This window comes from Leuciscus leuciscus (genome assembly GCF_965113295.1).
Source record: "Leuciscus leuciscus genome assembly, chromosome: 3".
Taxonomy (NCBI): domain Eukaryota; kingdom Metazoa; phylum Chordata; class Actinopteri; order Cypriniformes; family Leuciscidae; genus Leuciscus; species Leuciscus leuciscus.
This window is the reverse complement of record NC_138727.1, coordinates 66753028-66776370: the sequence shown is the minus strand read 5'-3', so window position 1 is coordinate 66776370 and position 23343 is coordinate 66753028. Positions and strand designations below refer to the sequence as shown.

Sequence of the window (23343 nt, the reverse complement as noted above, 5' to 3'; positions counted from 1 at the left end):
GGGAACCACAAGAGCTTGATCACAGCAACAATTACCATGTCAATTCAGTGGAATGATTTGTATAACTTTATTAGTAAAATGTAATATCAGTGAAATGTCAATAATATATCAATTAAATAACATAACATTTCTCATTCTCTGAAATTATCATTCTCTTACTGGCCCACGGTGTAACATTGAGTAAATCTGGAGTAATAAATAAATAAATACAATTTCAAGGGATAGTTCACCCAAAAACTACAATTCTGTCATCATTTACTCACCCTGATGTTGTTCCAAACCTGTATGAGTTTCTTTCTTCTGCTGAACACAAAATAAGATATTTTAAAGAATGTTAGTAACCAGACAGTTGACGGCACCCATTGACTTCCATAGGTGCCGCACGCCAACTGTCTGGTTACCAACATTCTTTAAAATATCTTATTTTTTGTTAAACAGAAGCAAGAAACTTATACAGGATTGGAATAACATGAGGGTGAGTATGAGTATATCATTTTTGGGTGAACTATCCCTTTAACAGGTCAGTCTCAAACTTTGTACACATTCTAAAATTGTCTAGATGCAAAATATTTGATAATATCATGGATTCTATTCACAAAAGTATTTCATTTTGTTATTAAAAAGTCAAAAATGAATATTAAGTACATAAGCAGCTCAACAGAGACTACAGTCAATTAAGCTAAGCCAGTTTAACTTTTTTGGCAAGACCATGTGGGCTCTTTTTTGGTCTTCCAACACCACGGGTGTGGGGTGGAGCAGGAGTCAGCACCTCTGCATGGACGCTCGTTAACTCATAATTCGATTCTGCGACTTTAGCCGGGGTTTCACAGGCGGGGTCACATATACATAAATGTGAAAATAAATAAAAGTGGAAATAAATAAATGCATAAATAAATAAATGAAAAAAAAACTAACAAATGTGGAAAAAAATACAATTATACATAAATAAGGAAATAAAAGTATAAATACTCATTTTTTTTATTTTTACATTTCTTTGTATATTTATTTATGTATCTTTTTATATATTTTTTTACATTTCTTTGTATATTTATTTATGTATTTTTTAGATATATATATTTTTTTACATTTCTTTGTATATTTATTTATTTATTAATATGTCAGGCCTGGCATTCCATATCAGAGAACATTCAGAAATAATGTTTTCATAACTTAATAGGAACGTTAACAAAACGTTCTTAGAACATATTTTTGTCAGCTTGGTTTGTACCACTTCTATAATTCAAAGTGACATCAAAGACCTCAAATGCCTTTAAGGCCATAAATGTCACAATCAGCTGCTGGGTCATTATTTTGTAGAACGAAAAACTACATGATGTTTCTCTGTTTCTGTATTTCACTCTTATCAGCAGTTCAAATCAGTGCATTGACTGAGTGCTGTCTGTTACTACACTGAAAATATATATATATTTTCATTATTTATCACAAATTTTTGCCAAATCAGCTTAGGTTCACAAACGTTGTTCAGAAGACTTCATAGTTTGAGTTTCTGTTGAAAAGGTTAGGCTACTTTAAGTTAAGCCAACAAATATTTTTTACAGTGTGATTGTGTTTTTAATAATCTCTGTGCATGAAGTTAATCTAATGACATATAATATGTTTTAATATGAAAATTTATTTTTCAAATGAAAATAACATTTTCTGAAGTGTCTTCACGTTATGTTTTCGCTGGAGGAAATCAATAGTGTGATAATGGGTGAACGCAGCGAATACTTTACACTGGATGGGAAACTCTCGTATCGCTCCTACATCACATTATGTAAACGGCATTTATGACAAACTGTGACACACCTTGTTTCTCTGCCTCTGCCTCTGGCGCTGCGCCCTGAAGAATATGCTGAATAATGCTGACTAAAAGACGAGGAGGAGCCGAAGCCTGCCACCATTTTCATATGAGGTTTAAACTCTACAACTTAAAATAATTGTCGGTGCCACTTCGAGCACTGAAAGAGATGAAATAAGCAGCACGTCCTCGTCTGGAGATTTACACTGACATAACAGACTCTAGAATATCTTGATCTAGAACCAAACAGAAGAATCATCAGATAGTCAACTTCAGCTCTGTCAATATAGAAAATACTACTGATCAGATTGTGCTCTTTTTGCTATAGTTTCATTTAGCTATCTGAAACTAAAGAGAAAAGAGTCAGTACATTAAGACTACAGACGAGACACATCTGAGAGGCATTTGCTCTCCACTCGATCTCAGTGCCGCCCAGAGCAAACCATTATTCAAGGAGATCATGTGATTTCTCTTTCCTCTGGGATTTATGACTTCATCTCTGAGAAACGTTCAACAAACAGAGCCTGTGATATCCGAGGCAAAGAGACAAAACAATAGGAGAAACAGAAAACAAACACAAGCGTGTGAAACTGGAGCAGAACATGTGATTATTGCAGTAGTTTGATGAATAGTCTGGTCAGAGGTGAGCCGTGTGTTTGTTAGTGTGTGCAGAGGTTCTTCCTGTTTACGTGTTCTGCATTGGTTAATGTGTAATCCGAGATCAGAATAAAGCTCCTGCTCCTCGCCGTGTGTTTCTAGTCTGAGTGTCTCGGGATCAGGAACCATGAGCTACGGTCTGTTCTTCTCAGCTGAAACATGGGCTCTGCTCATGCTGTTTGTGGCACTTCTAGTTATGTGAGTGATTCATGACTCTACTTGTCTAAAATCTTTAAATCTTTAGTTCTAGACTCATTTAGACTCATAGAATCTTACTAAAACAAGTAAGTAATTTGAGTGCATGTAGAGATGGTTATGACAGAGCTGATTATTACAGTCACTGTATCAGCTGATATTCTAACAGTTAAACAGTTTGTTGCATTATTTTCCTGTTATCACTGTAATGCTGGTTTGAAACACTCTGTATTGTAAAAAGCGCTGTATAAATAAAGGTGACTTGACTTTAACCTTTTCAAAAATCTAATGCTGTATGTGTCGTAATATCTGTCTAAAATCCCAGCTAACAGCGAACGTTCTGTCAAGGTTCTCTCAAAGTTATGAACAAACATTCTTCTAGTATCATTAATCAAAGTTATATGGACTCAAACTATTTATGTTCTCAAAATATGTTCTCAAGTCGTTAGCACAAAAACATTATTTACATCACTCATGAATTTTTTTTTCTTTTCTTTTGGACATTCATCTAACAAAAAAAATATATATTTAACTACTTGTTTCAGAACATTCAGAGAACATTCAAAAGTAACACTCCCATGATGTTTGTGGAATGATAAAATGGAATGTTCCCTTAATGTTCGCATAACCAAGAAAAGAAAAAGAAAAAAAGGATTTTTTGAACGTAATAAAAACATTAGCAAAACATTATCAGAACATATTTTTGTCAGCTGGGATTGTGATTTAAATGGTTTTAATGTGACTTCCAGATATGGATACTGGCCTCACAGTCAGTTCAAGAAGTTGGGAATACCGGGTCCCAAACCCATTCCGTTCTTAGGAACGATGCTGAGATATAGAGAGGTGAGTTTATTATAAAGCAAATACAGCATGAGTCTGATATTGGGCCCTATCTTGCACCCAGCGCAATTGACTTTGTACACCGACGCATGTATCATTCCTATTTTGCACCCGCGCAAAGCGCGCTTTTCCCTCCACAGAAGCACGTCGCTAAACTAGGGAATGAACTTGCGCTCCCTGGGCGGTTCAGTGCAAAAAAGGAGGCGTGTTCCGGCGCAAACAATCCCTTTTGCTATTTTGCTGTTCCATAAAACAATTGCGCCACTGACCAGAAAAAAACCTAGTCTAAAGTCAGTGGCGCGTTGCGCGTTGTTCATTATGCTATTTTAAGGGCGCATGCTTGGCCATAATCAATGTAGTGTGCACAACGCGCATACACTTTGATTCTCTCATCTAAGCAGCAGTTTTCATTTTTGCAAATCATACATTATTACGATAGATAGATAGATAGATAGACAATTTATTATAAAAGCATACATCTAGCTTACACATTTACCCAAATTATCATACGCCTGTTTAACCGAAGTTAATTTGGGTGTGTTTCTCCATCCCCAATGTCACTTCTCTGTGTTTTACGGCCCTGACGAGAACGTCGGTCTCCTCGGCTGTGAACCGCTCCTGTCGTGCGTCTGGCAAATCCGCCGTTATAATAGGAATCCGCTTTAGAACAAGCGCACCTGCTCTTAAAGGGAATGTGAGATGACGCCCTGATTGGTTTATTTCATGTTACGCCCAAACCACACCTATGAATAATGAAGCTACTTCAGACCAACCTCTTTTAGATTTGCGCCGGGCGCAAGAGTCATTTATCCCACCGGGAAAATAGCAACAGCGCCCAAGACCCGCCCACAAAGTTACTTGCGCTTGACACTTGCGTTTTAGATCGTTAAAATAGGGTCCATTGTGTTTAACTGACCATTGGTCACATCTGGATCTTGATGATCTACTGGTTCTCCGTCAGTCCATCGCAGGTTCTTTAATGATCCATGCGAATCTAACGTGAACCTGTCTGTGTCAAACACACGGATGATACTATAGTCTTCTCTCAGTGTTTATCTTATGACTCTTCTGAACGTGTCTGAATGTGAACTCGTCTGTCGCTGTGCTTTCAGGGGTTTCATAATTTCGATCTCGAGTGTTTCAAGAAGTTTGGACGAGTCTGGGGGTGAGTGTGAGAATAATGGATGATACTTCACTGATCAATCTCAATGAATCATCTGAAAGAATCATTTCAGAACATCTGAAACAGAAATGACTCAGTTTAAGATGAAATGACAAACATGTTTGAACGTTCAACATTATGAGATCAGTAAGATCTGTAATGAAGATCCGAGGAAGATGGTCATTATGAGACCATGATAATGACAGTGAATCAATCGTACTATAATAGTGAACTGAATGATTCTTCTGAATGTAATGTTTTTTTCTGAATTGTTTGGGTTTCTCACAGTATCTACGATGCGAGGCAGCCCGTTCTGTGCATCATGGATCAATCCATCATCAAAACCATCTTGATTAAAGAATGTTACTCTCTCTTCACCAACAGAAGGGTAAAATCACCATCATCATTCTGAAATGAAATAGTGTTGTAATACTACAGAGCCCTTGAAGGACACAGTCAAGATAAAAAAGAGAGATGGGAGGTAAAATGATATATGTAGGGTTGGACCCCGATAGACGATACCATCGTCAATCACGATGGCTAACAGACATTTGTGAGATGTCACAAAAGATTTGTGAGCAAACACAAAGTTTGTCTGGGTAACACAAAAGATTTGTGAGAACACAAAGTTTCTCTGGGAACTCAAAGTTTCTCAGGGAACTCAAAATATTTCAAAGACAACGCAAAGTTTCTTTGGGAAGGCAAAATATTTGTGAGAGAACGCAAAGTTTCACTTGGAAACACCAAAGATTTGTGAGCATTTGAGAGAATGCAGAGTTTCTCGGGGAACACTCATTTCAGAGAAAATGCAACGTTTTTTTGGGAACATGATTTGTGAGAGAATGCAAAGATTCTTTGTTTACGCAAAAGATTTGCATGACAACGCAAAGTTTCTCAGGGAATGCAAAAGATTTGAAAGAGAATGCAAGTTTCTCAGGGAATGCAAAAGATTTGTAAGAAAACGCAACTTTTCTCGGGGAACACAAAAGATTTATGAGAGAAGGCAAAGTTTCTCTGGGAACACAAAAGATTTAGGAAAGAACGCAAAGTTTCTCTTGGAAACGCAAAAGATTTGGGAAAGAACGCAAAGTTTCTCTTGGAAACGCAAAAGATTTGTGAGAGAACGCAAAGTTTCTCTGGGAACACAAAAGATTTGTGAGAGAACGCAAAGTTTCTCTGGGAACACAAAAGATTTGGGAAAGAATGCAAAGTTTCTCTTGGAAACGCAAAAGATTTGTGAGAGAACGCAAAGTTTCTCAGGAAACACAAAAGATTTGTGAGAGAACGCAAAGTTTCTCTTGGAAACGCAAAAGATTTGGGAAAGAACACAAAGTTTCTCTTGGAAACGCAAAAGATTTGGGAAAGAACGCAAAGTTTCTCTTGGAAACGCAAAAGATTTGGGAGAGAACGCAAAGTTTCTCAGGGAACGCAAAAGATTTGTGAGAGAACGGAAAGTTTCTCTTGGAAACGCAAAAGATTTGGGAAAGAACGCAAAGTTTCTCTTGGAAACGCAAAAGATTTGTGAGAGAACGCAAAGTTTCTCTTAGGAACGCAAAAGATTTGTGAGAGAACGCAAAGTTTCTCTTGGAAACGCAAATAAATTGTGAGAGAACGCAAAGTTTCTCTTTGGAACGCAAAAGATTTCAAAGAGAACGCAAAGTTTCTCAGGGAACGCAAAAGATTTGGGAAAGAACGCAAAGTTTCTCTTGGAAAAGCAAAAGATTTGTGAGGGAACGTAAAGTTTCTCTTGAAAACGCAAAAGATTTGCAAGAGAACGCAAAGTTTCTCTTGGGAACGCAAAAGATTTGGGAGAGAACGCAAAGTTTCTCAGGGAACGCAAAAGATTTGTGAGAGAATGCAAAGTTTCTCTTGGGAACGCAAAAGATTTGCAAGAGAACGCAAAGTTTCTCTTGGGAACGCAAAAGATTTGTGAGAGAACGCAAAGTTTCTCTTAGGAACGCAAAAGATTTGTGAGAGAACGCAAAGTTTCTCTTAGGAACGCAAAAAAATTGTGAGAGAACGCAAAGTTTCTCTTGGGAACGCAAAAGATTTGCAAGAGAACGCAAAGTTTCTCTTGGGAACGCAAAAGATTTGGGAGAGAACGCAAAGTTTCTCTGAGGAACGCAAAAGATTTGGGAGAGAACGCAAAGTTTCTCAGGGAACGCAAAAGATTTGTGAGAGAACGCAAAGTTTCTCTTGGAAACGCAAAAGATTTGTGAGAGAACGCAAAGTTTCTCTTGGAAACGCAAAAGATTTGGGAAAGAACGCAAAGTTTCTCTTGGAAACACAAAAGATTTGTGAGAGAACGCAAAGTTTCTCTTAGGAACGCAAAAGATTTGTGAGAGAACGCAAAGTTTCTCTTAGAAACGCAAATAAATTGTGAGAGAACGCAAAGTTTCTCTTGGGAACGCAAAAGATTTCGGATAGAACGCGAAGGTTCTCAGGGAACGCAAAAGATTTGGGAAAGAACGCAAAGTTTCTCTTGGAAACGCAAAATTTTTGGGAGAGAATGCAAAGTTTCTCTTGGAAAAGCACAAGATTTGTGAGGGAACGTAAAGTTTCTCTTGGAAACGCAAAAGACTTGCAAGAGAACGCAAAGTTTCTCTTGGGAACGCAAAAGATTTGGGAGAGAACGCAAAGTTTCTCAGGGAACGCAAAAGATTTGTGAGAGAATGCAAAGTTTCTCTGGGAACGCAAAAGATTTGGGAGAGAACGCAAAGTTTCTCTTGGGAACGCAAAAGATTTGCAAGAATACGCAAAGTTTCTCTTAGGAACGCAAAAGATTTGTGAGAGAACGCAAAGTTTCTCTTAGGAACGCAAAAGATTTGTGAGAGAACGCAAAGTTTCTCTGGGAACGCAAAAAATTTGTGAGAGAATGCAAAATTTCTCTTTGGAACGCAAAAGATTTGTGAGAGAACGCAAAGTTTCTCTTAGGAACGCAAAAGATTTGTGAGAGAATGCAAAGTTTCTCTGGGAACGCAAAAGATTTGGGAGAGAACGCAAAGTTTCTCTTGGGAACGCAAAAGATTTGCAAGAATACGCAAAGTTTCTCTTAGGAACGCAAAAGATTTGTGAGAGAACGCAAAGTTTCTCTTAGGAACGCAAAAGATTTGTGAGAGAACGCAAAGTTTCTCTGGGAACGCAAAAAATTTGTGAGAGAATGCAAAATTTCTCTTGAGAATGCAAAAGATTTGGGAGAAAACGCAAAGTTTCTCAGGGAACGCAAAAAAATTTGGGAAAGAATGCAGAGTTTCTCTTGGAAACGCAAAAGATTTGTGAGAGAATGCAGAGTTTCTCGGGGAACACTCATTTCAGAGAAAACGCAACGTTTTTTTGGGAACATGATTTGTGAGAGAATGCAAAGATTCTTTGTTTACGCAAAAGATTTGCATGAGAACGCAAAGTTTCTCAGGGAATGCAAAAGATTTGTAAGAAAACGCAACTTTTCTCAGGGAACACAAAAGATTTGTAAGAAAACGCAACTTTTCTCGGGGAACACAAAAGATTTGTGAGAACGCAAAGTTTCTCTTAGGAAAGCAAAAGATTTGTGAGAGAACGCAAAGTTTCTCTTGGGAAAGCAAAAGATTTGTGAGAGAACGCAAAGTTTCTCTTGGGAACGCAAAAGATTTGGGAGAGAACGCAAAGTTTCTCTTAGGAAAGCAAAAGATTTGGGAGAGAACGCAAAGTTTCTCAGGGAACACAAAAGATTTGTGAGAGAACGCAAAGTTTCTCTTGGAATCACAAAAGATTTGTGAGAGAACGCAAAGTTTCTCTTGGGAACGCAAAAGATTTGTGAGAGAACACAAAGTTTCTCTTAGGAATGCAAAAGATTTGTGAGGGAACACAAAGTTTCTCTTGAAATCACAAAAGATTTGTGAGAGAACGCAAAGTTTCTCTTAGGAACGTAAAAGATTTGTGAGAGAATGCAGTTTCTCTGGGAACGCAAAAGATTTGGGAGAGAACGCAAAGTTTCTCTGGGAACGCAAAAGATTTCGGAGAGAACGCAGATTCATAGAAATATCGTTTTTACTCCCATCTTATATCTAAAGATAAAATATAAAGGTACAATCATTAGAATGTTTTCAGGCCAGAGACTGTGCTTGTGTTGTAATTTTATCTTCACTGTGTCCACATTTGTCCTCTGATCTGGTAGAACTTCCGTCTGAACGGGCCGCTGTACGACGCCGTGTCCATCGTTGAAGACGACGACTGGAGGAGAATACGCAGCGTCCTCTCGCCTTCTTTCACCAGCGGGAGGTTAAAGGAGGTCCGTGAGTCTTTATCTGGATCGTTCTCACGCAAACAAGTTTTACAGCAGTATTTATTACATCACTTATCTGAAGCGTTACGTGAAGGCAGTACTATTGTGCTACAATACAAACAAACAAGAATCCAGTTTGAGATGAATGACTAATTTGAACTGAACTACAGCATCATTCATGCTGAGGAGGATGTGTGTGTGTTTGATTCTCTTCATAATAAATATCAAACATTACCTGTGTGTGATGAAGATGTTATGATGATGATGTACTTCTGCTTCTCACTCTAGATGTTTGGCATCATGAAGACACACTCTAAAATTCTAGTTGAGAATCTGGGGAAATCAGCAACACGAGGAGAAAACGTGGATATTAAAGAGTGAGACATATTGCATAATATCACAAACACTTTTAGTTATCTGAAGAGATAAGAACGGAGCTGCAATAATATCACTATAATTAACAGAGCAAAGGTGTTCAATTTCCTCACCAATCACCTTTAATAACCTCCCGGACAGTGGAAACATTCACTACATATAGAGTACAGTATATAGGCAGTATGTTTGTCAGGTGAGAATAATAATGGCTTTCTCTTGACTGCATGTGTTCAGGTTCTTCGGCGCGTACAGTATGGATGTGGTGACCAGCACAGCGTTCAGCGTGGACATCGACTCCCTCAACAACCCCAAAGATCCATTTGTGACCAACATAAAGAAAATGTTGAAGTTTGACTTCCTGAACCCTCTGTTCCTGATTTGTGGTAAAGAACTCAACTAGGCCTGTCAGATAACACACTTCAAAAGCTCTTTTCTTGGTTATGCAAATGTTTACATTCCATTTTCTCATTTTACAAACATTATGGGAATGCATAGGCGTAATTTGCGGGTGGGACGGGTGGGACATGTCCCCACCACTTTTTGCTAAGGTCGATATTGTCCCCACAATTTTTGAAATATCTTGCGGCACGAATGTACTAATACAAATAAATAAAACATCTCCAGTTAACTAGCAGAGCATTCATTTAGTTTGTTTGTTAAATAAGAGGCGATCTAGCGCTGAAATGTGTTGTTTTTGAAATCAAGTGATCAAAGTACTCGTTGCCGCTGCGATCAGTGGCGCGGATACTGTGTTCTCTTGTGGCTCGCGCACAGTCTTCACTCAGACGCGCGCTTCAATCCGTTGTGGAGACTCTCTATTCGTTCCGGTGAAATTACAAAACAAAATGCACACAAACGTGTCCCTGCCTAATAAACATAATCGGTTTTGATGAGAAAAAAAAAACCTATACGAATGAGGATTTAGAACCCAGAACCTCTGACACGCTTGGCAAAAGTTCTGCCACTGGACCATTTAAATCACGCTTAAATAGTCGGATCTATGCATTTATTCACGTGAAAATTCTCACCACTAACAACATATATGTGACCTGATCCAGCAAAATGAGTCACAGTGACCCAAATTTCAAAATTGAGATTTTGGTATTAATGGAAAGAGGAGACCATAAGCTTTCAAATGATATCCTAGTCAAAGTCATACCTTGAATGGTTGTAAAGATATACACATTTGAATTCTGGTCGTCTGTCCTCTTTTTCCAATTGAAAACCTGAGAAAATCGCTTTTAAAGTTTTTTGCCAGTTTTTTGTTGATATCTTTCAAAATCCATTGCATTTAAAGGGATGAACTATTTATTGTACAGCTTAATTTGACCAAAGACATTAACATATGCTATTAAACCAGGCTGAAGCTCAAATTATTTTAAAGTTTTTATTTGAATAAATAATTTAAAAGGCACTTTTACAAACATTTACTAAAATCAGAAAGATTGAACAGAGGTGCTACAGTTTTCCTTGAGAGAGGGTGTGTGTGTGTCTCTCTCTCTGTGTGTGTGTGTGTGTGTGTGTGTGTGTGTGTGTCTGTGTGTGTGTGTATGAGAGAGAGAGAGAAAGTGAGAGAGGCAGAGAGACAAGGAAACAGAGAACAAATAATGTTAGCCTATGCAATCATATCTTTGTGTAGGCTAGTTGACAATAACAGTATAACAAATTCATAACGGAGATACCAACAGTTAAAGGCACAATATGTTTTGTTTTTTTTGCTTTAAAAATAGCAAAAATCACTATATCTATGTTATATATATTTTTTTTTAGTTGTGTACTTACATTATCCCGACTGTTTCCAACAACTTTCAAACCAGGAGAAATTTGTATTAAATTTTTAGACATGGCACGTTTCTTTATTTCCGCTTTGTCGCAGTCAATGGCGTCATATCCGCGTTGTCTCTGGTTTCCGCTCGTACTGCCATGGTAACCAGAGCTATGAACCAGAGCCCTCTGATAGTAACCAAGGCGACAGACGTGGACAATGTAGTTCGCAATGTCTATTTGCACGCTGTTGTTGTTTCGTTCAAACATTATGGACCATGGCAAGCAGACTTTGGATAAAAAATGAGAACTAAAACGAGAATCAATATCAGCGCGGTGTTTTCGAGATGCCTAGAGCTCCCATAGACAGTATATAAACGAGAGCTCCACGTCCGAGACTTCGACCGCTCCTACATGTACTTTATTAAACAGGTGAGCACATTTACATAAAACTAATCAATGTTATATAGTTCAACAATGATAAAATGTTATAATATGATCTGTATGTTATTCTAATGTTGATCTAGCTTACTGCTAGTCTCATACAGATGAACAACAAACTAACACATACATTTCAACACATTGAAAAGCAGTTTAGTGTCCATCCATCCATCCATCTTCTTCCGCTTATCCGGGGCCGGGTCGCGGGGGCAGCAGTCTAAGCAGGGATGCCCAGACTTCCCTCTCCCTAGACACTTCCTCCAGCTCTTCCGGGGGGACCCCGAGGCGTTCCCAGGCCAGCCGGGAGACATAGTCCCTCCAGCGTGTCCTAGGTCTTCCCCGGGGTCTCTTCCCGGTGGGACATGCCCGGAACACCTTCCCGGAAAGGCGTCCAGGAGGCATCCGGAAAAGATGCCCGAGCCACCTCAGCTGGCCCCTCTCGATGTGGAGGAGCAGCGGCTCTACTCTGAGCTCCTCCCGAGTGACTGAGCTTCTCACCCTATCTCTAAGGGATCGCCCAGCCACCCTGCGGAGAAAGCTCATTTCGGCCGCCTGTATCCGGGATCTTGTCCTTTCGGTCATAACCCACAGCTCATGACCATAGGTGAGAGTAGGAACGTAGATTGACCGGTAAATCGAGAGCTTCGCCTTACGGCTCAGCTCCTTCTTCACCACGACAGACCGGTACAGCGACCGCATTACTGCAGAAGCTGCACCGATCCGTCTGTCAATCTCCCGTTCCATCCTTCCCTCACTCGTGAACAAGACCCCAAGATACTTGAACTCCTCCACTTGAGGCAGGAACTCTCCACCAACCTGAGGCGGGCAAACCACCCTTTTCCGACTGATTAACAAGTGAAACAGCGCTGCATTACCTCACAAGTTTAATTTGTCTAATAAACTGACCTGTGAGTAGTAATTCTGCACTCGTGTAGTTCGGTAGAATGAGATGTCCATATTCCTTTTATATCCTCGGGACTCGCGTCGCGTGTGGAGCTGATAGCTGTCTCTTAGCAATCCCGAACTGCTTCATATCACAGTCATGATAAAAGCATCGATGTATTCAGTCATCCATAAACATTATTAGATCGGTCGGCTTGACGTTGACGACAAGATCCATAATTTTAGCATGTGTTGCGTCATCAAATTACGCCTTTGTTATTGTAAGACGTTAGCGACCCCTAGTGGAGAAAAAAAAATTCCATACTGTACGTTTAAATATTGGGTTAAAATAAATCAAACACATTGTAATGGATTCTCCTTGAAGATAAATACACTCACAGAATAATTGCACTCACTCACATCCATACACGATAAATACCACAGGGCTGTCACTTTCGCTGCCACTGTCATCAGAGGATGACACATCTCCAGATCCAAAAAAAAATCACTGACTAGCCTTAGCCACTCTTGATGACCTGCAGCAGAGCTTAGGTTAGAAGCCTCCAGTGAGTTCAACTGTTTTGGCGACTTTTTGGCGACTTTGCTCTCTTTTGACAGCGACATTTCTCAAATTAATAATATTTAATCTTTCTGAGGAGATCTGCTAGCTTGTTTACACATAGCGCTACGAGTCTGATAGGAGGATGGCTGGACCAATCGCGTGCCGGTCAGTCGAAATGGGGCTTCCCATTGAAATGATCAGCAATTGTGTACATTTCTAAGCTTTTTGATTGGTTCTATACAACGTGTAACACCATATTTGGAGAGCAGAGAGTTTGAGGGGATTCCCGGGAAATGCTCAGAGGTGACTAGAGGAGTTGAGAAAAGCAATATTCATTTCCAGCGAATTTAGTAAAACTTTGTAAACTTTAATAGTCATTTAAATACCTTTACTCAATTATCTGGACTACGAAACTTTAGGAGATTATTTTTGAATGTCTGTTCTTTGAAATTTAGCAAAAAATAATAATAAAAAAAAATCTATTATTTAATTGTTTTTCCACATAAACGGCCCATATCTTAAAATGGAACGTTGCGACTTCCGACTCATTTCGCCAGATCGGGTCACATATTAGACCTCATTAAACGACAAATTAATCCCAATGTACTATTTATATCGATTGCTGGACATCGTAATGTTATTGTATACACTCACCTAAAGGATTATTAGGAACACCTGTTCAATTTCTCATTAATGCAATTATCTAATCAACCAATCACATGGCAGTTGCTTCAATGCATTTAGGGGTGTGGTCCTGGTCAAGACAATCTCCTGAACTCCAAACTGAATGTCAGAATGGGAAAGAAAGGTGATTTAAGCAATTTTGAGCGTGGTATTGTTGTTGGTGCCAGTCGGGCCAGTCTGAGTATTTCACAATCTGCTCAGTTACTGGGATTTTCACGCACAACCATTTCTAGGGTTTACAAAGAATGGTGTGAAAAGGGAAAAACATCCAGTATGCGGCAGTCCTGTGGGTGAAAATGCCTTGTTGATGCTAGAGGTCAGAGGAGAATGGGCCGACTGATTCAAGCTGATAGAAGAGCAACTTTGACTGAAATAACCACTCGTTACAACCAAGGTATGCAGCAAAGCATTTGTGAAGCCACAACACGCACAACCTTGAGGCGGATGGGCTACAACAGCAGAAGACCCCACCGGGTACCACTCATCTCCACTACAAATAGGAAAAAGAGGCTACAATTTGAACAAGCTCACCAAAATTGGACAGTTGAAGACTGGAAAAATGTTGCCTGGTCTGATGAGTCTCGATTTCTGTTGAGACATTCAGATGGTAGAGTCAGAATTTGGCGTAAACAGAATGAGAACATGGATCCATCATGCCTTGTTACCACTGTGCAGGCTGGTGGTGGTGGTGTAATGGTGTGGGGGATGTTTTCTTGGCACACTTTAGGCCCCTTAGTGCCAATTGGGCATCGTTTAAATGCCACAGACTACCTGAGCATTGTTTCTGACCATGTCCATCCCTTTATGACCACCATGTACCCATCCTCTGATGGCTACTTCCAGCAGGATAATGCACCATGTCACAAAGCTCGAATCATTTCAAATTGGTTTCTTGAACATGACAATGAATTCACTGTACTAAAATGGCCCCCACAGTCACCAGATCTCAACCCAATAGAGCATCTTTGGGATGTGGTGGAACGGGAGCTTCGTGCCCTGGATGTGCATCCCACAAATCTCCATCAACTGCAAGATGCTATCCTATCAATATGGGCCAACATTTCTAAAGAATGCTTTCAGCACCTTGTTGAATCAATGCCACGTAGAATTAAGGCAGTTCTGAAGGCGAAAGGGGGTCAAACACAGTATTAGTATGGTGTTCCTAATAATCCTTTACGTGAGTGTACATCTGATTTATGATTTAGCATTGTGTTAGCAACGCCCACCCCCCGTCCCACCCACTTTTTAAAACAAAGTTACGCCACTGTGGGAATGTAAATTTTGAATGTTCTGAAACAAGTAGTAACATTTAAAAAAAAATGATAGATGAACGTCCAACAAAAATGTTTCAGGAAAAAACACTCCATGAATGATGTATAAATAATGATTTGTGCTAACATTTGAGAACATTATTAAAGACCAGAAAACTTTGAACGAACATTTCATGTATGTTAATGGAAGAACATTTGTTCATAACTTTGAGAGAATCTTGCCAGAACATTAGCCAAAGTCCTGAGATTGTTCCCTTTTAAGAGATTTTACAATTTCTTCTGTAGCTTTGTTTCCTTTCGTCATCCCTGTCCTGGAAAAAATGGATTTAGCATTTTTTCCAACATCTGTGACTGATTTCTTCTACGCTGCCTTACAGAAGATCAAGTCTGAAAGAGTGGCCAAAGACCACAAGAAGGTACAACAAATACTCAACATGAACAACTATAAAGTTATGATTCTCCACTCTTGATAAACCACTCCACTCTATGATAAACCACTCTTCTCAATTCCTGCAGAAGAGAGTTGACTTCCTGCAGCTGATGGTCGATTCTCAGACGGCAGGGAAAACTCAGCATGGCGAGGAACACACAGAGAAAGGTGAAGCATCTCAGATGGTTAACCATAAGAAAGATCTTTCTTCCATATATGAAGACACATACCTCAAACCGTGTCCTGTGCAGGTCTGAGCGACCACGAGATCTTATCGCAAGCCATGATCTTCATCTTCGCCGGTTACGAGACCAGCAGCAGCACTCTGTCGTTCTTATTCTACAATCTCGCAACCAACCCAGAGGCCATGAAGAAACTGCAGGAGGAGATCGACGAGACCTTCCCAAATAAGGTAGTACTCCATTGAAACACTTGCTGGGATCGGCGTGATGAGTTTGAGACTTTAACCATTGATTGTGTGTTGAAGGCCCCAGTGGACTACGAAGCCGTCATGAACATGGACTATCTGGACGCCGCGCTGAACGAGTCCCTTCGGCTGTTCCCTGTTGCAGCTCGACTCGAACGGGTCTGCAAGAAAACGGTGGAAATCAATGGCGTCATCATCCCTAAAGATATGGTCGTCATGATCCCGACCTTCGCCCTCCACAGAGACCCGGAATACTGGAGCGACCCCGAGACCTTCAAACCAGAGAGGTCAGGACGAGTTTCTCCTGCTTCTCATCATACAGTCAAGCTCCACCAGCTACAATAGAGCACAACAGTCGGGTCTGGAATTGAAAATCCCAGTCATTTTTCAAATAGGGGAATTGATTTTTAATGATAACTTATAAAACATTAAAGACAGACCTTACTTACCGTACCTTACTACAAGGTTGTTCATCTATGGTCTCTGCTTTTGATAAAGCCATCATTACACATTATTTTAAATTACTTTTTCAAAAAATTGTTTATCAATTGTTTAAGAGAATCCTACTACATTACCCATAAAACCCAAATATACAGTGGGTACGGAAAGTATTCAGACCCCCTTAAATTTTTCACTCTTCGTTATATTGCAGCCATTTGCTAAAATCATTTAAGTTAATTTTTTTTCCTCATTATTGTACACACAGCACCCCATATTGACAGAAAAACACAGAATTGTTGACATTTTTGCACATTTATTAAAAAAGAAAAACTGAAATATCAAATGGTCCTAAGTATTCAGACCCTTTGCTCAGTATTTAGTAGAAGCACCCTTTTGATCTAATACAGCCATGAGTCTTTTTGGGAAAGATGCAACAAGTTTTTCACACCTGGATTTGGGTATCCTCTGCCATTCCTCCTTGCAGATCCTCTCCAGTTCTGTCAGGTTGGATGGTAAACGTTGGTGGACAGTCATTTTCAGGTCTCTCCAGAGATGCTCAATTGGGTTTAAGTCAGGGCTCTGGCTGGGCCATTCAAGAACAGTCACGGAGTTGTTGTGAAGCCACTCCTTCGTTATTTTAGCTGTGTGCTTAGGGTCATTGTCTTGTTGGAAGGTGATCCTTCGGCCCAAAGCACTCTGGAGAAGGTTTTCGTCCAGGATATCCCTGTACTTGGCCGCATTCAGCTTTCCCTCGATTGCAACCAGTCGTCCTGTCCCTGCAGCTGAAAAACACCCCCACAGCATGATGCTGCCACCACCATGCTTCACTGTTGAGACTGTATTGGACAGGTGATGAGCAGTGCCTGGTTTTCTCCACACATACCGCTTAGAATTAAGGGCAAAAAGTTCTATCTTGGTCTCATCAGACCAGAGAATCTTATTTATCACCATCTTGGAGTCCTTCAGGTGTGCTTTCATGTGTCTTGCACTGAGGAGAGGCTTCCGTCGGGCCACTCTGCCATAAAGCCCCGACTGGTGGATGGCTGCAGTGATGGTTGACTTACTACAACTTTCTCCCATCTCCCGACTGCATCTCTGGTAGGGGTGGAATGGTACACAGAAGTCACGGTTCGGTTCAGACATCACGGTTCGGTACGAGTTCGGTACAATGGAGGGAAAAGCAAAACAAAAATGCAGAAGGCAATTTTTTTTATTGTGCATGTCTCAGGCTGTACCACCTAGTGTCATACAGTCTCTCCCCTCATCTAGCTGCAACAGCCTGTAGAGATGCGCGGATGGGCTATTATTTCATCCGCAACTGCATCACAAAACTCATCATCCGTCCGCCATCCATCCGCACCAACGTTTTTGACCAATTTTCAAAACCGCACCCGCCCGCCATCCGCTGATTGGGTGATGCAAGGTGCTGCTGATGACTTGGTTCACCCGCCCGAATTTAATTAAAATATTATTTTTCGTCACATCATCCGCCCGATCCATGGTTTATCCGCGGAACCGCCAACCGCGCATCTCTAACAGCCTGCCCTGAAGTGTGTAAAGTAAGATGTAAACAAAATAAGACAATCAGCTATAAAACTGAAAATAAAGCATCTCTTATTTATGTGCGGACGCACGAGCGCGAGGGTGCGCGCCTAAAAGAGGCCTAGAAATAGGGTTTCGTTCCGACAAACGGGGCACTAATTTTTCTTTTGCTCAATATGTTCAACGTTAATAAAAGGTATCCAAGCAAAAAGTTCTCCACGCATTATCCTGCAGTTAATGAGAAATTGTAATTTATTGGCGCACTATATTGACTGCGTATTGAGACATGTAAAACGGTTGAGCTAGATTTTCAACCAATCAGCATCGAAAATGTAAGTAGGTCACAGCCGAAATCAAGCCAATATCACTACGCACATGTAAACATGGAGGAGGACGTAAGCAGCGCATCTTCATCTGATAGCGGCGATCAAGCTCGATTAACACCCGTAAAGTGTATTCTTCATGTCGGAAAAGATGGTGGGAAAGGTCCGCAGCCCTTTACTGAAGTCCGATGGGAAAAAATCAAGCATAGGAATGGCTCAAAACGTCGGACACTACGGAGCTAACGTTAGCTATTGTTAATAAACATGTTGCCCTCTTGGACAAACCGGTCTCTGATGTCCCAACAACTACGGGTTTCACCCGCCCTGCTATCGGCGTTTTATAGACGCTTGACTTGTGTGTATGTGTGTGATGGGTAGGTTTAGGGGGTCGGGTTAGTGTGTGAGAGAGAGAGAGAGAGAGAGAGAGAGAGAGAGAGAGAGAGAGAGAGAGACCGAGAGAGAGAGAGAGAGAGAGAGAGAGAGAGAGAGCCGAGAGAGAGACCGCTGTCGGTAGCCTAAAAGAGGCCTAGGGTTTCGTCCCACCAAGTGGGGCACTACCTACTTTTTTAACATCAGAAATATATAGAGATTCCTTAGGAAAAAGTTCTCCACACACAACCTTGCAGTTTTTGATAAAAATTATGCTAAAGGTGCCCATTTAAAAAAAAAAAGGGAAAACATAGGGAATTTTGCACTTTCAAACCTGTTTATCATATAAACCCAAAAATGCCGAATTACCACTTGAAGTACAAAATAAACCAGTTTGAAATGTGTGATACCTGAAGTTGCTATCTAGGGACAGTAAACATGATAAGATTATCAAGAAAACTTCTACTGTAGCATTAACATCCCAATTACTTCTCATGTTCCAATTCAAAGGTAATATTTGAGGTAAAATCTGAATAACAAATAGAATTAAGTCAAAATATAATAACAGAGCTGCCAACTCTCACGCATTCACCGTGAGACTCACGCAATTGACACTTTTCACACGCTCTCACGTCACACACCCATTTTCTCACGCACAGAAAAATCGCGAAGCAAAGAGGACACGGAGACCGACAGACTAGACAGAGCAGGTTAGTTATGATATAAAAGAATCTCAGCTCTCAGACTCTGTCAATTTTATTACGAAATTCAAACAATAAATACCGTTTTGGTGTTTGTAATTGATCCCAAGCGGCACGTGACCCGATCATCTCTACTAGCTAATAGTAAATAAACACGAATGAACAATATTGAAAGAAACAGTACAGCTTACCGAAATGTATATTCTTCATACATAATATCGATCAATCAATCAAACAAAGGGGTCAATAAAACAGCTGGAGAACAATTATGTCACATAACATTTACCTCAGGAAAGCCATTTAATGACCATAATATAGGCACGTTAGTTGGCTAGAAAAAGTATTTTGCTAAATATGTGTACTATATTACATATTTATTATATTTGTACTTATATCATTAAATAAAGTTGTTATTATAATAAAAAACGCATTATATTTAATCTGAGTTCTTTTTTACCTTAAATAATACTACCAGCTGATAGGGCTGTCTGTATGTAGCCTATATATATTTATTTTTTTTCTCTTGAGAAAAATTAACGCCTATCTTGTGTACCTAATATTTATTAAAATGAGTCAATATTAAATCAAATCACAAGAATTGAATTGAAATCGTGAAATTTGTAAAAAAAATTACAAAAAGTATACAAAAAAAAAAAACACTTTTAAAAATAACACATTTAATGGTGAATTGTTAATTTGCATACACGAGCAGTAACTGCACTACATATATTCACAGGAATGATTATTGTAAACAAGATTTAATTTTGATTTATTTATTTACCTAGAATACCTACCCACCTCTCTCTCTCTCACACACACACACACACACACACACACACTAACCCGACCCCTAAACCTACCCATCACACACATACACACAAGTCAAGCGTCTATAAAACGCCGATAGCAGGCCGGGTGAAACCCGTAGTTGTTGGGACATCAGAGACCGGTTTGTCCAGGAGGGCAACATGTTTATTAGCAATAGCTAACGTTAGCTCCGTAGTGTCCGATGTTTTGAGCCATTCCTATGCTTGATTTTTTCCCATCGGACTTCAGTAAAGGGCTGCGGACCTTTCCCACCATCTTTTCCGACATGAAGAATACACTTTACGGGTGTTAATCGAGCTTGATCGCCGCTATCAGATGAAGATGCGCTGCTTACGTCCTCCTCCATGTTTACATGTGCGTAGTGATATTGGCTTGATTTCGGCTGTGACCTACTTACATTTTCGATGCTGATTGGTTGAAAATCTAGCTCAACCGTTTTACATGTCTCAATACGCAGTCAATATAGTGCGCCAATAAATTACAATTTCTCATTAACTGCAGGATAATGCGTGGAGAACTTTTTGCTTGGATACCTTTTATTAACATTGAACATATTGAGCAAAAGAAAAATTAGTGCCCCGTTTGTCACACCAGCAAGCGCGAAGTATAAATGCCTCGTCCATTTGGGGAGGCGCGCGCGCGGCCAGCGGAGGCTCGCGCTGCGGAGGCAGGCGAAAGTATAAACAAACCTAGCTTAAGGCAGGGCTACAGATTAGGTGTCCCTAAAGAACCCGCGTATCTAACAGTATTTCCGCGTTACATTAATTAATTTGCATGCGAGTTTTATTTATTTTTATACCGTGTATTCTCCGTGTAAATTCATGCACCGAACCGTGACGCCCGTACCGATTCGGTTCAATACGAATACATGTACCGTTCCACCCCTATTCTCTGGAGCTCGGCCACAGTGATCTTTGGGTTCTTCTTTACCTCTCTTACCAAGGCTCTTCTCCCCCGATAGCTCAGTTTGGCCGGACGGCCAGCTCTAGGAAGGGTTCTGGTCGTCCCAAACATCTTCCATTTAAGGATTATGGAGGCCACTGTGCTCTTAGGAACCTTAAGTGCAGCATAATTTTTTTTGTAACCTTGGCCAGATCTGTGCCTTGCCACAATTCTGTCTCTGAGCTCTTCAGGCAGTTCCTTTGACCTCATGATTCTCATTTGCTCTGACATGCACTGTGAGCTGTAAGGTCTTATATAGACAGGTGTGTGGCTTTCCTAATCAAGTCCAATCAGTAAACACAGCTGGACTCAAATGAAGGTGTAGAACCATCTCAAGGATGATCAGAAGAAATGGACAGCACCTGAGTTAAATATATGAGTGTCACAGCAAAGGGTCTGAATACTTAGGACCATGTGATATTTCAGTTTTTCTTTTTTAATAAATGTGCAAAAATGTCAACAATTCTGTGTTTTTCTGTCAATATGGGGTGATGTGTGTACAATAATGAGGAAAAGAAATGAACAAATGATTTTAGCAAATGGCTGCAATATAACAAAGAGTGAAAATTTTAAGGGGGTCTGAATACTTTCCGTACCCACTGTATCTCCACCAATCAGGGAATCAAAACAATAAAACTGCACTTAGAGAACTCTTTTAACGTCCAGTTTCCTAACTTTTAAAAGTTCTTGAAGTAGTTACATTTAAAATACGTTAGACAAACATCCAACTAAAATATTTCAGGAAAACTGCTTCATGAACAATGTATAAATAATGTTTTTGTACTAACATTTTGAGAGCGTTATTAAAGACCAGAAAATGTTTAATTAATGTTACTGGAAGAACGTTTGTTCATTACTTTGAGAGAACATCTGAGAACATTCTCTGATAGCTGGTTGGCTTGGTTCATGGATTATAACTCTCTAGAAAATATCTGTAAAATCACTATGGAAAAAATACTTCCGGAACCAAGGCTGCTGAAAAAGTAATCGGCACTGTTGCACTAGGAACCCAAGGTTGGTTCTTTAGAGTAATTGTCTGTATAAATACTTCAACCCAACGTGACTCTTTACTGCCTTATTAACAGGTTCACTAAAGGAAACAAGGAGACCATTGACCCCTACATGTACATGCCCTTCGGCCTCGGTCCCAGGAACTGCATCGGGATGCGATTTGCTCAGGTGACAATGAAGCTGGCGATCGTGGAGATCCTGCAGAGGTTTGATGTCTCAGTGTGTGCGGAGACACAGGTGAGCAGACGGGTTGGTCTCTGTTAACAGCAGGATGTTTGTTCATTCGTTCGCTCACACAAGACCTTCTCTTGCTCTTCATAGGTTCCTCTAGAGCTCGGCGTAAGCGGTTTTCTGGCTCCCAAAGACCCCATCAAGCTCAAACTCAAGCCTCGGACAGCTTCAGACATTTGTAAAAACAACAAATCGTAACGCAGCTCGTCCGCTGCACACTTCTCTTTCAGTCCGAGAAGGTTTGATGGGTCTTTTAAAATAAAAGTATAGGCGTAGTCTCTAGTCTTCAGTGAAGAGGAGGATTCGACTCTGAGGTTCTCAGTGCCTTTCGGACTTAGACTGAGAGGTTTAGTAACTTTACTTCAGTAGTGAATGTCAGATTAATTCTGTTGTTCCCTGAGACTCGTGTTTAAGGGTTTTACTTTGATGATTGAGAAAACGGCAGAAATTAGATTAAACTGTTAAGAAATTACATGGAAATGATCAAGTTTATCAAAGAAATAAAGTCTGCAGAAATGTATCTGATGTGTGCATGTCATGTCTGTTAAAAACACTTTAGATGATTTTTTGGCTCTCCCAAATTTTCAATTGTATTATTGGGCTTGTAACCTAAGAGGTCTGACTAAGAAGGTGCACATTTCATAAATTACTGTCCAGACTGGGTCCAGATAGAATCCTCAGCCTGCCTTCTTTTCTCACTCTCAGCCCTCCTATTCTCACCCTTACCACTGAGTCTAGACTCTCACAAGTTGCACCCTATGGTATGGAACTCACAAATTCACAATTATTTAGATGGCAGAGGGGTTCAATCTGCACCCCAGTTGCCAGAAATCATAGATTCACTCAGCATTTAAATGACCTGTCATTCTTGCTATGGCAAGAAAAATGTCTCTTAACATTTGAAGATCTTTTTACTGATGGTTGCTTCTAGTCTTTTGTGCAATTAGAATCTCAATTTAAAATACATAAAGGCCATTTTTCTTTTTTCTTTTGTTGATATCTACAGGTACGTGATCTCAAACGCAAGAATCTGATCTCTTTTACTTCCCTTCCCTATCCAAACCCTATTGATCAACTTTTTCCTGAAGACTCGGAGCAATGTATAGCTGTCACATGTATAGCATAGCCTCCTCTGTCAGCGCTGAGGGCATAACATGTGATAAATGCAGGGAGATAGTCAGGCTAACGGAGAAGATTTCAGAA

General features: G+C 40.1%; 1 protein-coding gene across 1 annotated transcript; it reads left to right on the top strand.

Annotated features, from left to right (window-relative positions):
• Window positions 1–1640: 1640 nt before the first annotated feature.
• Window positions 1641–22660, top strand: cyp3a65 (cytochrome P450, family 3, subfamily A, polypeptide 65). The gene is made up of 14 exons (XM_082163310.1): window positions 1641–2444; window positions 2561–2656; window positions 3403–3496; window positions 4606–4658; window positions 4944–5043; window positions 8809–8922; window positions 9205–9293; window positions 9526–9674; window positions 15181–15311; window positions 15412–15493; window positions 15577–15737; window positions 15813–16039; window positions 21984–22146; window positions 22231–22660. Exons 2-14 carry the CDS (start codon window positions 2586–2588, stop codon window positions 22336–22338), a joined length of 1542 nt encoding a protein of 513 aa, XP_082019436.1. The 5' UTR covers window positions 1641–2444; window positions 2561–2585; the 3' UTR covers window positions 22339–22660.
• The last annotated feature ends 683 nt before the right edge of the window (window positions 22661–23343 follow it).